We start from the raw sequence: 14,930 nt of genomic DNA, 5'->3' as shown, positions 1-14,930 counted from the left end.
GCTACGCAGATACAAGTCCACGTGGCTACGAGACTACATAGCTACAAGTCTACGAGGCAACAAGTCTACGAGGCTACATATTTCTTAACTGTCTTTGACTCCATTCAGCTGCGAGAGTTAATTTATCTCATGCAAATGAACTTTTTGCAAGTAATCCTGATTCTTGCCTGCATATGTCGTCACTTTTTGTATTGAAGTAAAAATCTTTATTTCTTTTATGTGAGATGTGGGATGCTCACAAACGGTCGTAACATAAGGAAAGTTTCGCTAGACATCAAGGAGAAGGAAGATCATTTTGCATGCTAGTGCTTCTCAGACATATCAAGGCATATTATTTGACTGAGTAATGGAAGTATTTAGTTTGAATTCCACCCGATATATAATATTTTTAGTGATAATTGCAATGTAACTTTAAATAAAATTTCGTGACTCATTAAGTAAAAATAAATATTCTTGCTGAGATTTATTTCTCAGAAATAACCAGAAGCACTCTGGGAAAATCAGCAGAAGTCTCGACAGGAATAACAAGCACGCGACGAATACCATAAAAATATTGTCAGGAATGATCAGTAGCAAATGGAGAAAACCAAAGCACGTTATCTATTAATTTTAGAAATAACGGAAAGAAATAAAAATATGTAAATTAAATAATTAAAATTACAATTAAAATGATGAAAGTTAAAAATAAAAAAATAAATATATGAAATAAAAATTACAAAAACAGCTTTTGTCAGCTTGTGAAATTCTTTATTGTTGAGATAGAATAGAGTTCGATTAGAAGCCAGAATTTTTTTATTTTTTTATTATGTTTGGTTTCTCTACATGTATAAATGAATGTGTGTGAGTGTGTTTGCGAGGCCCGTGAAACCGTCTGCAGTTGGCTCCCCGCCTGAGTCTCTCCGCCCACGGTCGGCTCACCGCCTTGTACTTATCTCGTTGCGAGCTCGTCACTAGCCCGCCGCGGTCGCACTCGGACACCACAGTCGGACACCCGCCTGCAGTCACTCGTCCGAGCGGCTCTACTCCACAGCAGCGCTGTCTGCTCCTGCTTCCTGGCGCCAGGTTAGGTGCGCCGCTTCGCGACAGACAGTTCGTTATCAGTTCCTTTTTGTGATTGTTTTGGGAAACATCTTCAAAACAACAAGTTTTATGCCAATATTTACCGGTACTTTTAAGTTTGCTTTGTTGTTACAGATGGAAACAAACAAAATTATATTTGTACAAAAAATTTCTTTGTATAAAGTGATATAAAAGTAATTATGTTCTGTAAGTAAAACACTTTAATAGTTTTAAATTCATAAGAATGCATAATCACATAAAACTATTTCCCATTCGAGACAAAATTTTAATGACATTTTTAATGCTATTAAAAGCGAAATATAATGGTTTTTCAAAAAGGTATGACAAATATTTCAATAAAATTGTATTTTCCGTTCAGTAAATTTTAATACAACTTTGTAAGTTTTTATAACTGTAGTAAATATATAACTAACATTATAACACCAGATATTTTTTGTAACCTCCGAGCCATAAGCAAATTAACAAGTAAACATACTGCGATTACGAACAAAAAAGTCCAAGGTGTTTATAATATTAATATTTTTTTTTAATATGTACATATTTTAAGTATAATATTCTTTAATGTGTTAAGTTAAAAAAGAATTACCTACTCCCTTCTAAATAAAATATAAATACAAACTAAAAGTTTATATAACACCATTTGAAATAGACCTTAAATTTAAGAATAATATAATATATGTCTTGAAAAAATTTATTTTTTAATTTATTTTTATTGATTTGTTAAAAATAAATTTTTCTTTGAATCTTTTTATAGAACTCCAAGTTTTCTTATTTCACATGTATTCTTCCCACAAAATTATAAATTTTATAGCAGGGCCAAATAACGGGATCAGCTCCACTAGAAATGTTAGTACAGTACTTAAAACGTATTAAAATGTAAAAACTTTTACTTTCATCATAAATTTGTTTACGCTTTTTATAACATGTGCTTCGCTATAACAAAAGTAATTAAATTTACTTCTATAACTTTTTTAATAAAATGATATATGGATAAAGGATATCGTGATTCTTACAGGTATGAATATTTTACGTACGAGCGTCACTATTGTTGTTTTCCTTTTGACGATTTTCGCTGTTGCATTGTGTTGCTCAGCCTCCCACAGTTTGAGGGATTATGCTGCGAGAAAGAGGCAGTCAAGTTTTGGAACAAATTTAACACCGGATACAAAAGCGGACGGCCAAGTGAGTAGCTATAAATTAATATTAAGAATTATTTTATAAAATGTTAATTCATGAGTTTTTACTCAAAGTTTTTATATTATGTTTCAATTAAACAATTCTGTGTTAATGATAATACGTTTTCTGTTATTAATGCATAGTCTAACAATAGTACAATTATAAAAATTATCTTTACAAAAAATTAGTAAAAATTTATTATTCGGTGACTGTAGAGAAAACGTCAAATAAACCAAATGTTTATTTTGGATTAATATATGAATTACATTTTATTATAAGCAACTTTTTTTTTCACTGTAAAAATTAATTTGAAAAAAAATTGATCAATTTTATTGTACTGCAATTAATAAAATTTTAAAATTGTTCTTTTAATGGTATTAGTATTAATATTTTTGGTGATTGAAATATATATGAATTTACTTAGTCAAATGCTTTCTCAATTTTAATCAAATAAATTCAATTAGTTAGGTATTTTTTTACGATCTATTGGTTTTTGCAATAAACTGAATTTTTATGATTTTTAAAATTATGTTAAATATAAAAAAACTCGTAAATTAAATTTCTTAAGTTTAAGATATGAAATAAATTTTCAGAAAATTGATGCCACTCCAATTCAAAGCGGAATGCCTTTCAATGCCATCAAGTCTAGCACTCACTCTCTCACAGCAAGGAGAAAGCGAAGGACCATCGACCCGCCCTACCTAGGCAAGTTGAACTTGTCGGAATCACGAGGTTTGTTAATATAGTGACAAGGTAGTCTGAGACATTTTATGAAGACAGTCACTTGAAACTCGTGATTTAAAGATGATTAGAGAAAAAACAATAAAAATATTTATTGCGATATTTCCTTAAAATCAATTCCGGAACTGTTTTATGCAAACCTGCTTAAAATATTATCACGCATTATATGTGTGTGTGTTTCCTTAGAATCAGCATGTTAATTATATTTGTTTAAATATCTTAGCCATTTACAATATTCTTCAATCTATGATTTTATTTTAATTAAAAAGATGAATAACCCTTATGATAGAGATATTCTATAATTAAAAATACAAATATTGAACTTCTCATTGCATTTTCCAGTGAAATTTCAGTTCTTATCTTTGATTCTATATCGTGTTATCTCCAAACATATGAAAAAATTCTCGATAAATCTAAACAACACAGGAGAAAAATATGTTTTTATTTTTTATTTTTTTAATACAAAAAAAATCACAGTGTAAAAATAATTGTAAATCAAAAAAACACAATTGTAGCTGCTGAGAAATGTTATTTTTTTATTGTGTTTTAAACTACCTACAAGTTATTTATTTTTTTAGTTTGCGTTAATCATATATGCTCATTTTAAGGTTGTATTAATTTTCCATACACTTTAAAAAAAATTAATATCTAGGATTTTGTGTATTTGGTGCTCCTAGGTAACGATGCATAGTGGCGAAATGGTAAGACCTTGGGCTCGCAATTCTGAGGAAGTGGGTTGGAACCCCCGTCCAGCCATTATGCTTGAAGGTTCAAAAGGGTTTCCAAAACCACTGCAGGCCAAAGGCCGACACTGGGATAGTCCCTAGCCCAAAGCCAAGTACTTCCCTCCACCCAGTGCATGGCAGTCGGGCGTAGCTGTCTCTGGCGACCTCGCTGTCCGCGAGACAATATGGATTAGTGTATTAATATGTCGGGATGGTTAGGAATTTAAATTGAATTTTTCTGAAATATTTATTATTAATCCCATTTTAAAATAATGATTAATATTTTCAATAATTTCATTTAAAAATATGTTTACAGAGAATTATTATTCTAATAATTTAACTACAGGCTACTACTATCGTGTATAAATAATTTTATTGAGAAAATCGTTACATATAATCAAAAATATGTTACTCTCAATATCTTTATAAATATTTTGTAAAAAAATACTCATATAGGTATATGTTTTACAGTAAACGTTTGAGTAATTTCGCGGTGCAATGCAAAACTCTAAATTTTTGTGAAATAAATGTTATAATAGTTGAATCAATGCCAGAAAATGTGCTTATGAAAAAATGTTAAATTTCGTTATAAAATTAGAATTACGAAGTAAAACGTTGTGGCGAAGAGTAGCGTCACGCACTCGCTGCTGGTTTCAGGCCAGCCACGGTTAGCACCAGTATGTTTCATCAGACGCTCGCGAGAGTTATCAACTGACGTTCACTAATCAGAAAATTATCCCAATGTAAGTACTTGTCAGTTCCAAAACATGTTAATATTTGTTGGACCATTTATATTTAATATCTCGCTTATCTTTTAATCAACATGAATACAAAAAAAAGTTTTAGTTATTTTGTGTGGCCAGGCTAATCAAATATATCTTCAATTTAGTTTTGCTATCTATGTCTCATTTCTAATATTGCAACTTTTCTGAATTCCAGAAATGTTAACACTTACTACAGATATATAAACCAAATAGAGCAACGATTCCAGATCGAGAGAAGCAGTTTAGAATTCTTCTGCAGCCATAATGATGTATGTTCTTCGTGGTCGATATTACCCGTTGTTCTTGCAGAGTGAACTCCTTACAAGAGGCCGTAGCTGATAGCTTCCCTTAACTTGCTCTCTTTCAATTTTATTCCAATGACCTCTTTGTCGTCAAGAATAAAGAAACTACAGAATGCCACAGTTCGAGTACGCGCCATTGATTTTCCGGGAAAACGTTGGGATTAAATCATAACCAATGTTTCAGAGTAATCGGTAACTTTACTATCAATCTCTTTAATACAATGGCTACAAATAGTAGTTTAATGGTTACACAATAAATAAATCTCAATAAATTTGACGCAGACAAAATAAATACTACGCTAAAAATACGTTCAGAAATAATGTAACTGTTGCTGGCTCAACCAATTTAAATGCATTATTAGTCTATTCTTATCCACAGTATTTTTTCACACAAGAAAGCTAAACCAACTTTTACTGTAAGGGGTGAATAGACATTTTTACGTCAAAACTTATAAAAATATCGAAAGGCGATAATTATTTTGTGTATCAAAATTCCTTAATTTTGAGGGAAAATTAAGAAAATGAAAGTAACTGTTTTTAATTGAAAGCTTACTTTAATCGAAAAAGTCATTAGCAATGAAAATCCGCACCAAAGCTGAGAATGGTGTGGTATAAAGGCTAAAATTGCAAACAATTGATAACAGCCACTGTGATTTATCTGAAGTTAAAATGGGTTGAATGAACACAGAGGTCATTTTTTAACCCAGGATTCCTTGGCAGAGTGTCGCATTCTTTACAGTATTGTGCCACTTTTGTAGGTAAATATGACATTGCTACTTTATTAATTGCTACGAAAATTGAGAAACATCATTAAATGTGTTGAAAATGGAACACGTATAAATAACGTGAAAAGAATAAAAAAATGCATTTTTCAAACACATTTTAATTTCTTAGGAAAAAATCTTTAAAATATGGCCTATTTAAAATTAATTAATATATATAGGTATATATTGCTTTTGAACAATCCCATAAAATGCCTAATAAATTACTGGAATATATTTTGAGGCATTTTTTTTGCATGTGTCACATTTCAGAAAGAAGTAATTCTCAAATAAAAGGTCTCATTTCTTTAATGAAGAATATTCCTATACATTAATATCCATATTTATTTATTCAAATGTAATCATATATACCAGTATTTTGATATATTATCGCAATATTGTACAACAATGTACTTCTGAGAGTCAATAAAACTATTATTTATTTATACGCTGTAGCGTTATAAATTGTATTTTGATTTTTAAAAAAAATATAATAATTTGTTTAAATTCACAAATATTTCATAAATATTTATTTTCCAAATAAAAATGTTTATTTAATGTTTGCTTAAAATTACTTTATTTCCTATTAAATGTTTTTTTTTTTAATTGAAGCATTTGTGCTCCGCAATATAATCATTACTAATACAGTTTAAAAAAAAAAGTGTAAAGGGGTGATGATATGAACGTGACGATGCAAGCTCGGCGGTGACCGGAAAGCCACCTGGCATTGGGGAGTGACTGCATTGATGCAGTGATGCATGGGCACCTGGCAGTGAGGCGCGTGCGCAGTGGTGTAGCCCTCAAGGACCATGGGCAACCTGACAGTGAGGCGTGTCCGCAGTGGTGCAGCACTCGCTGACCATCGGCAACCTGACGCTGGTCAAGTGGCCCATGATGGCCAACTTCGACGCGCAGAAGTACTGCCAGCGGGACGGCGGTCGCCTCGCCGTGGTCAGGGGCCGCCGGGACGTGGAGACGCTGCGCACTCTGCTGGCGCTCTCCTCGCAGGAGCTCGACCGCCACATCTTCGAGGCGTACGTCACCATCCTGAGGAGCGTGTCGCGCCAGCATCACAACATACACGGTGGGTGCCTCGCACTGCTCGCTAAGTGGCTGGTACACACCTCGTCGCCTGTTTCTCTGTCATCAGTCCGCTGACCGAGCAAGGTGGCGTAGGACAGCGGTCCGCATCCTGCTCCATGCATCCTGGCTTAGAACTTTCACCATCTGAACTGAAATCACTTCGGGCCAATGACGAGATTTTCCTTAACAATATTACAATGGCAAATTACACCCTTAGTATCCCTGATTTAATTTGTTTGTCTTTTCTTTATTCGAGGACCATGCCGTCCACGATGTATTTGGGGAGACAAATTTCTGCTACAGAAATATATATTATAAATAATAAACGCTTATGCTCTGACGAAGATAATAATACTGGAAAACTAGTTAAATAAGGTTTCCCAGGAAACATTACGTCAAACAATTTATTAATACATATATTTTATGTTAGTTTAAAACAATAGATTATAATCTCCAAAAGTTTTAACTCGCTTTCAACTGATTCCACTTTTAGGAGTTTACTGTTTGCTATAAATCAGGATGCGATGCCTTAATCGTTTTTCAATGCGATTCTCACAGAGTTAGCTGGGAATATTCCTCGATCATCTCCTCCCATTCGGAAACTTTCCGATCCATATTCATGCCAAATTTATTTCAAAGTTTTTTACAATGATTAACTGTTGCTATCATTGACATAATTTAGTAATCAACGTGTCTAACTTTAAAACTTGCTCTCGTGGGTCCCTGTTCCCACTTGACGTTCGTGTTTTTTGTTTTCATTTTTCATCCACCGAGTTTCCAAACATAATATTGGACGATTGGCCATCTATTTTAAAATTGAATATTTTTTTTTTCAAGAAAGCCTACCTTTTATAATTGTCATTTCTTGGGGTATTGTTGCTAATTTCTTCCTAATTTTTCGTTTCGTGGTCCCTAAACACACAAATAATCGTCAACTGCAAAGTTCATAGCTATTTATATATATTTATATTTACATTATTAAATAAATTTTTTGTAAAATCATTGATAATATTTTAAAAAAATTAACTTCAGACTGAACCATAAAAAAAGTATAAAATCTAGATCAAATTATTCAATACAAAATTCGGTTCCATTAGGGAAAGATAATGTTTTAATTAACCTTACTATTAATTTATTAGATTGAAAAAATAAATTTCCATCCACTTCAAGAAATTTTACATACACAGAAAAGAACGAAACCCTGTTATAAGAAACGGTTTTTGATAACACTTACGAATTTCTCAAAACGAAAAAAAATTACACGGTTAAAAAAATATATATACCTATGGTAAAATCATGGCTTCCTTTATAGTGTCAGTATTTAATTGATATAAAAGTATATTTTACCTTTTAAACAAAATCTTCAATACACTTATTATACATTTTTATATATTAAGTTACCTCCCTGAATAGAATGAACTAAATAAGGAAATAGAATAATATCAATATTACCTGTAGTACAAACCATATAAACCGTGTAAGTCTTATAATTTTTCTAAATTAATTTACTTAAAACATTTTTAATACCTGCAACGCTTAGTGAAAAGGGCTAATAATCTGGTTATATTTTAACTTATGTAATAAAATATTTAGGGTATTTCCAATGGAGGTTTACAAGAGGTACATCATTAATCTTCCTACTTTAACTGTGCAAAATTTGATATGATAACGATTTAACATTGATATAATTGACTAAAACGAACAATAATTTTTATATAAAAAATTTATATCCTTCTGGATACATTTTATATATAAAAAGTTCGATTTACACGTTTTGATAATTAAAAAACATAAAAAACTATTTTTTTTCATAATGCGTCAGAATTGTCTAGAATATTCTAAAACAAGTTCCAGGAATGTTCCAAAGATTACTTGAATGCTCCAAGTTGATAGTTTACATTAAGTCACCAGAATGTTCTCCATAGATAATTAGAGCTGTATTTACGGATGCTTTCCTTCAGAACACTTATCCGCGTACGCATGAAGGCTGAGCTAAATGGGATTTTTCTTATGGATTTCCTTCTATTAATAACTACATAGTAAATGGAAACTATACTACACATTCAGGACCACACAGTTTGTAGAGCACTTAGGAAACGTACATATTAACGATTTAATAAAATAAAATAATGTAATTTTCTAGTAAATGTCCTTTGAAATATTACTATTTATCTCGTGTCTAAACTGTTAAGCCTAGTGATTAGGTAGACTATTTTTTTCCAGACAGCTTCAGTTTTCATTAATTTTAATATTTTATTAACTTTATGTTTTTTATACTTACTAAACGCAACATTCAATCGAAGTACTGTGCAAAGGTCATAGTAAAAAAAATATTTATTGTATTAGAAAGGGGGCTCAAAATTGAGGTATCTTCTATTTACTGGCATTTTTATAGTCTTCTAACTGGTGGCCGAACGATGTCCATCTCACATAAAAAATATAGTAATAAACAAGAGCATCGTAATAGAAATGACATTCAATTTAGAACAGAGATTTAATAAAAATCTTCCTTATAAACTAAAAAAATTGCAGCACAGTTTATATTTGATTTACATTGAAATACAATTTTATGAATAATAGAGAGAAACTTTACAAATCAAACACATGACACTGCAAAAGCTATTTTTCTCCAAGGCCGTATTTATTGTATTTTCCAAGTGTTTATGACAGACGCATCCTGTGTCAAAATAAGCTTGTGATTTCAATTATCGTTGCTTATCTAACGATACCACCTAATTAACATTTAGGTTTCCTTACAGCAGGGTCAAAACTGCTTAATTTTTTGTACTTTAATTATGTTTTAGTTGAACATTTGCTTTAAAACCACATTTTGAATAATTTTTTTTCCCATAAAGCATTATTTGTTCCTACTGCAGTGTCTGCTTTGTGTATCTAGGCGAATCTCAAAGTTCCATTTTTCGTGCAATTGTGCCGTTAGCTTTGAAGCTTTTGCCGTAAAAACTGTATTGGTGGATGAGAATCGTCCGCTAGAATGCTTTGGAGCCACAGAGTTGGTTCCGTCGAAGATGCCAGTTGGGCGGTATTGCTCTCGTGGCGGCAAGCGCAGGCTCGTGTGCGCAGACTACCACGGCTACGACGCCATCCTGGACGGCTCGGCGGAGTCCTCGGAGCCGCTCGCGGACTCCTGCACCACGCTGCGCAAGGAGGGCTTGTTCAACGAGGTCGACTGCGGCTGGTCTCTGGCCTTCTTCTGCGAGAACCACCCGGCGTCCGCCCTGCGCGCCAGGCCGCATCTCTAGCGGCGCGCGCTCCGCAGCCTCTGAGGCCAGCACGTGCTGGCAGGTTGCTTAGCGTGACAAGTACCCATGTAGTACTTTTGAACATGGCAATGACAGCAACAAGCATTTAAAACCTAGGGCAACGCTTAGGACATACGAACACAAGATTCACTTTAATGGCAAATTCAGGACAAAGAAGACAGTAATCAATTACAAAACCATTTATAAGTTAATTTGTAGGAAAAAGACTTCACATAATTAAAAACTCTCATGTTATTCTTCTTTAAGAGCATTATGAAAAAAAAATGATTAAAAATTAATTTTTACGATGCGCGTGTACATGCAAAAAATTGAAAGTATGAAAAAGGACCAAATGCAAACAACAACAATAATTGAGCTTCTAATCATAAAACTTAGTGATTTGAAAATATAATCAATGTGAATATTGGTGACAGAAATATATTTTATAATTGTTTTAAAGTGAATTTTCAAGTAATTTTATGCGTATGTTTAAGGTAGTATTTATTTAATTTTTTTATTTGATATAATTTAAGAATTACCTGAAGTCTTTATAATATGAAACCAGAACTTTTATTATTTTCTATAAATTATTTGCATGCAAGATTAATTTTTTTTTCACACATCCTAACGCGCGTACCATGGTACACGCACCTATTTATTTGTATTTACGATAGATTGTTTGTATTTAGTTTTTTTTAATCTCTAAAAATTTCGTTGCATGATACATGGTATTGTAAAAATTCACTTTAATCCTTTTATCATAACGCGCCTTAGGAAGCATAACTTAAAATTTTTAATTTTCCGTTATTTTTTAACTATATTCCTTCATTTTAATGAAATACTGCTTCACGGATTTGTGTTTTTAACAAGTATACTTGTAAAGCATATCAAACCCGATTGTTTTTTTTAAACAAATTATGAAAAACCTTTGAAAATAACCGATTGCTAAAAATAATTACTAGTTTAACTAAAAAGTTTAAAAATAAACATAAAATAAATTTTATCAAAAATTTTAAAATATGTTAATAATATAACTGTTAGTTATAAAACAGTAATTATAAATAACAATTTAAATAGATTTAATAAAATATTAGTTTAGAGTCTAGTGCACGGGTTAATAAATTCATCAAATAATTACTATATTACTTTAATTAAGAATATGTTCAAATTTTTTCGTAACCATTGAACGATATATGCTACTCGAATGATGGTGATTCCAATGTCATGTAAAAAGTAAAAAATATTTTTTTTATATTGACGTGGTTAAAAGTCTTTAATTTATTCATTTCATTGAAATAATGTTTTGATCTAAACTGTTATGAAATTTTTTTCTACATTTAAAAATAATTTACAAAAAAGAATATAAATTTTTATTGTAAGTACTTTGTTTACTTATAAGTAACAAAACATTTTTATTTAAATATATCAATGTGATATATTTTTTAAAGAAATGAACTGTGTTTTTTAGCCAGTTAAAAAATACCATTTCAAATCAGGAGTTTAGAACTTTAATACATATACGCATCTAAGTTATTTGATATGGAGTGTCACATAAAAAAAAACAGTGCATGCACACCCATTAGATTATGATTGAAGGACAATTTAATATTTTCTTAAAAATAACAGAATGAACATATGTATTGATTTCTTAAATAACATTTTACATTATAGGTTATCATTTTCTTGATATTTAGTACTCTACCTTATATTTTTGGTACTAAAAATATCAAAACAAAAAAAAAATACCTACTTTGATAGATTCCATTTTCTTCAGCCTGTAGGCCAGAGCGGTCTCTGAAACCAAACTACCGATTTTAATGGCAGAAAAAAATCATTAAATCAGCATATATGATTAATTAATAAACAGTCAATTAGTGGTTATGATTAGTATCTGATAGACAAAACCTTAACATTCTCAAAGTAAGTAGATGCTAGCAACAATTTTACAACATAAAAATATTTCTGTACTAAAACAAATGTGAAACTCTATATTTTTATACTTGTAAATGATTATAATATAATTGTTTACAATAAATTTCTTTAATATAAACTTACGTACGTTATAATTTTAAAGTAAAACATCGTGTAATGTTATTTTATACTTTTCATTTTGAAATTCTATTATTTTACATTGAAAAATTTAAATAATATTTTTAAAATATTAAAAAATATGTATTTTTTGTAGTTCTACGTTTTTACACTATCAATTTTTTTAATGCCGTTATTTCACTATGAATAATTCGGTGATTAAATTAGTTATAAAACATTAAAATAATTAATTTAGTTTAATATTGTAATTGACTCATATAACTTACCTGCTTTGCACGATGCCAGTTCTTTTCCACACATAGGAGCCAATTGTAGCTGCTGATCGTCATGGCGCTGTTAGATGCCTCTCGACTTTTGGCGGAAACGGTTTAGAGTTCACGTCTTCAGTAAGACATCCATGCTCAGTTGCATTTGTTATAGTTTAAATCAGATAATTCACATATTCAATACATGTCATGTAAAAAAATTTCAGAATAATTAAAAAAAAAAAAACCTTCAAAGTAATGTTCAAGTCCACTTATAAGTAACATACCATTTACGATGGTCGTACCTTCGATTCCAACTCACCAGTAGTTTACAGAAGTACATGAATAGAGAATGTATTACTGAGGACTCTTGCCCTACAGGTCTGTGCAAAAATAAATGCACTTAATATGTTTTCTTTTTTACTCTTTTTTTAGAGACAATTAAGATAATTGTTTCTTGTAAAACCTTTTTATGAAGGATTTGAATAAACAAAAATATAATGAAACATTTATATTTCACTTTGAAACCCTGGATCTATGGCATTTGTATTGGTTAAGAAAAATTTCAACTGGTATCAGGCAAATATAAAACATTTCGTATTTAAAAAAGAAAATATAATTTTTTATATTTTATTTAGAATAAAATGTTTAATCAATTTAAAAATTAAAATTATGTTAAATGTTACAATAAACAAGTAAATCAATTTTAATACTTTTGCTATAATACTTGGGTGAGTTCTCCATTTAAAATTGTAAAGAATTCATAGTAAATACTTCTATGCATAGTTAAACACTGAATACATATGATTTAAACTAATATAGAAATAAGAAATTAACATTTACTTTTTTAGAGTTAATAATTTGTAAAGACGATATTATTTTGTTAAACGCAAATCGTTTTAGATTCTTCTTCTTATGTATAGTATGGCTTAAGGAATTCCTTATGGTTGCTAAAAAATATTAAAATTATTACTTTGTTATAAAAAGGTTTCACAAATAAAATACCGAAACACATGAAATCAGAGAAGAAATTTATTTCACAAAAAAAATTAAACCTAACAATTTAATGTTAATAAATATTAAGAATTCTTTAAATTTTTTTTTAAATTTTAAATTAAATTTTAAAGTGAAGGCAAACAAATAATGGCCCCATTATTGTGTATTAAGTAGGGAACATATTAAAAGCTTGATTCTAAAAATTTAAACAAGAATTTTTGATCAAATTACAACGCTTAAGACGTCAAATTGAGCTCAAACCTGTCCGCTTGACAACCCTTAAAAAATAAACTATAAAACTTCACAACGTTTTAGTTTTTAAAAAATCATTATTTTGCATGTACAATTTAGTTGTATATATGTTTATATTTATTTAAGTTAAATGGAAACCTTTTTGTACAATAATCATAAATTAATCAATTCCTGCACACCGTAAAATAAAAATAAAACTTAAAAATTCTAATAATATGCGACTTTTTTGATATTAATAATAGCCACTTCTCATAAAATATCTATAAAAATTGGTTTTTAATGTAATACGAAAATTTATATATTTTCTCATTTTACATTTCAGATTTTATGTAACGTAGGTTTTTTTTTTTTTTTCATTTTCACTTTTCCCAGAATATCAAGTATTGTAGCAGTTTAGGTGATCCGGACATATTAATGCGCGCACAAGCTACAAAGAATGCGGAAGCGCTTAGTAATGAAACTGAATTGCGCACCACGCCTCTTCGCCTCTGCACGCTAGAAGCAGAACTGACATGCTGGTTTCGCGGTAGTGGTGTGCGTCTGTAGCACTTTAAGCCATGATAATTAATCCTACGGCAAACTTTTTAACATAAAATTTACCTGAAATTACATCTTCTACTTACAATATATTTTACAAATTTTCTGATAAAAACGCACGAAGAAATATAAATTTAGCTTTAATCGCTGCTAAAATAAATTGATATGAAACTCCGAAAAACATTTCTACAGCTATGTTAGTTGCTCATAAATGCTTTTGGTTATTTAACATGAAATATAAATTTTAATTACGAACATGCTACTTCATCGCCCGGAGCTCTGTCGGGTGTTTGACGACCCAGCACCGTGATTAGTTCATTGCATAGTGCAATGGAAAAAAATGAAACCTGCTTGAGAAATAAACTGACATATTTGTTAAATAAGTATTGAAAATCAGTTGTGGTAAACCAATTTCACAAATAAAGTTAAATTTACTTTAATATTAAACACAAATAAATGGTTGAAATGCACTATGAGCATATAAAAAAATATTATTTGAAAATTATTTTACTACAAACACTGATGAAACAATCACTTCACGTAAAGATGAAGAAAATAGTTACGTCAAACACAAAAAAAAGGAATAGCGTCTCAGATGGGCTTGATGTATTATTTCTTTTGAAGCTTTTGAGAGAAATGTCCTTGGGACTATTAGACCTAATTTGGCTCGTTGTCTTGTCAAAGCGGCAATTCTCTCCCCCTGCAGCTTTTAACTACTAGAAACAGTAATTGTGTGTTCCAAACGGGAAAGAAAGTTAGCAGCCAAGCTGCCAAGCAGACGAAGCTATCTCATTTTCCTCCAGACAAGGTACGAGACCTCTATTAGTATGTTTGTATGTTTGCACATGCATTGTAAAATATTTCTTTACTAAAATTAATATGTTAATTTCCAATGACATAACACATCCTACAAGTGTAGAACATTAATTAATCATATAATAATTATGTTAATAATAGTT

General features: G+C 30.5%; 2 protein-coding genes across 2 annotated transcripts in view; both read left to right on the top strand.

Annotated features, from left to right (window-relative positions):
* Positions 1–977: 977 nt before the first annotated feature.
* LOC134531641 (uncharacterized) lies at positions 978–10,825 on the top strand. Its single transcript, XM_063367403.1, has 5 exons — positions 978–1,062; positions 2,096–2,262; positions 2,850–2,988; positions 6,391–6,633; positions 9,714–10,825. The coding sequence occupies exons 2-5, from the start codon at positions 2,098–2,100 to the stop codon at positions 9,890–9,892; spliced, it is 726 nt and encodes a 241-aa protein (XP_063223473.1). The 5' UTR covers positions 978–1,062; positions 2,096–2,097; the 3' UTR covers positions 9,893–10,825.
* Positions 10,826–13,719: 2,894 nt separating this feature from the next.
* LOC134531638 (uncharacterized) overlaps positions 13,720–14,930 on the top strand; it is a 46,890-nt gene continuing 45,679 nt past the window's right edge. The window contains exon 1 of the mRNA XM_063367399.1: positions 13,720–14,779. The gene's annotated coding sequence lies outside the window, so the exon portion shown is untranslated. The remainder of the gene's footprint in view (positions 14,780–14,930) is intronic.

The sequence above is a fragment of the Bacillus rossius genome, chromosome 5 (assembly GCF_032445375.1).
Source record: "Bacillus rossius redtenbacheri isolate Brsri chromosome 5, Brsri_v3, whole genome shotgun sequence".
In the NCBI taxonomy this organism is placed as follows: Eukaryota; Metazoa; Arthropoda; class Insecta; order Phasmatodea; family Bacillidae; genus Bacillus; species Bacillus rossius.
The sequence above is the reverse complement of the archived record's forward strand: the minus strand, read 5'-3'. Positions and strand labels throughout refer to the sequence as shown.

Bases quoted from the DNA above. Each gene is read 5' to 3' on its own strand.
- LOC134531641 (XM_063367403.1), top strand. From the start codon at position 2,098: ATGAATATTTTACGTACGAGCGTCACTATTGTTGTTTTCCTTTTGACG. The intron at 2,989-6,390 runs GTTTGTTAATAT...GCGTGTCCGCAG, and splicing joins GAACTTGTCGGAATCACGAG to TGGTGCAGCACTCGCTGACC. The intron at 6,634-9,713 runs GTGGGTGCCTCG...TCGTGTGCGCAG, and splicing joins CCAGCATCACAACATACACG to ACTACCACGGCTACGACGCC.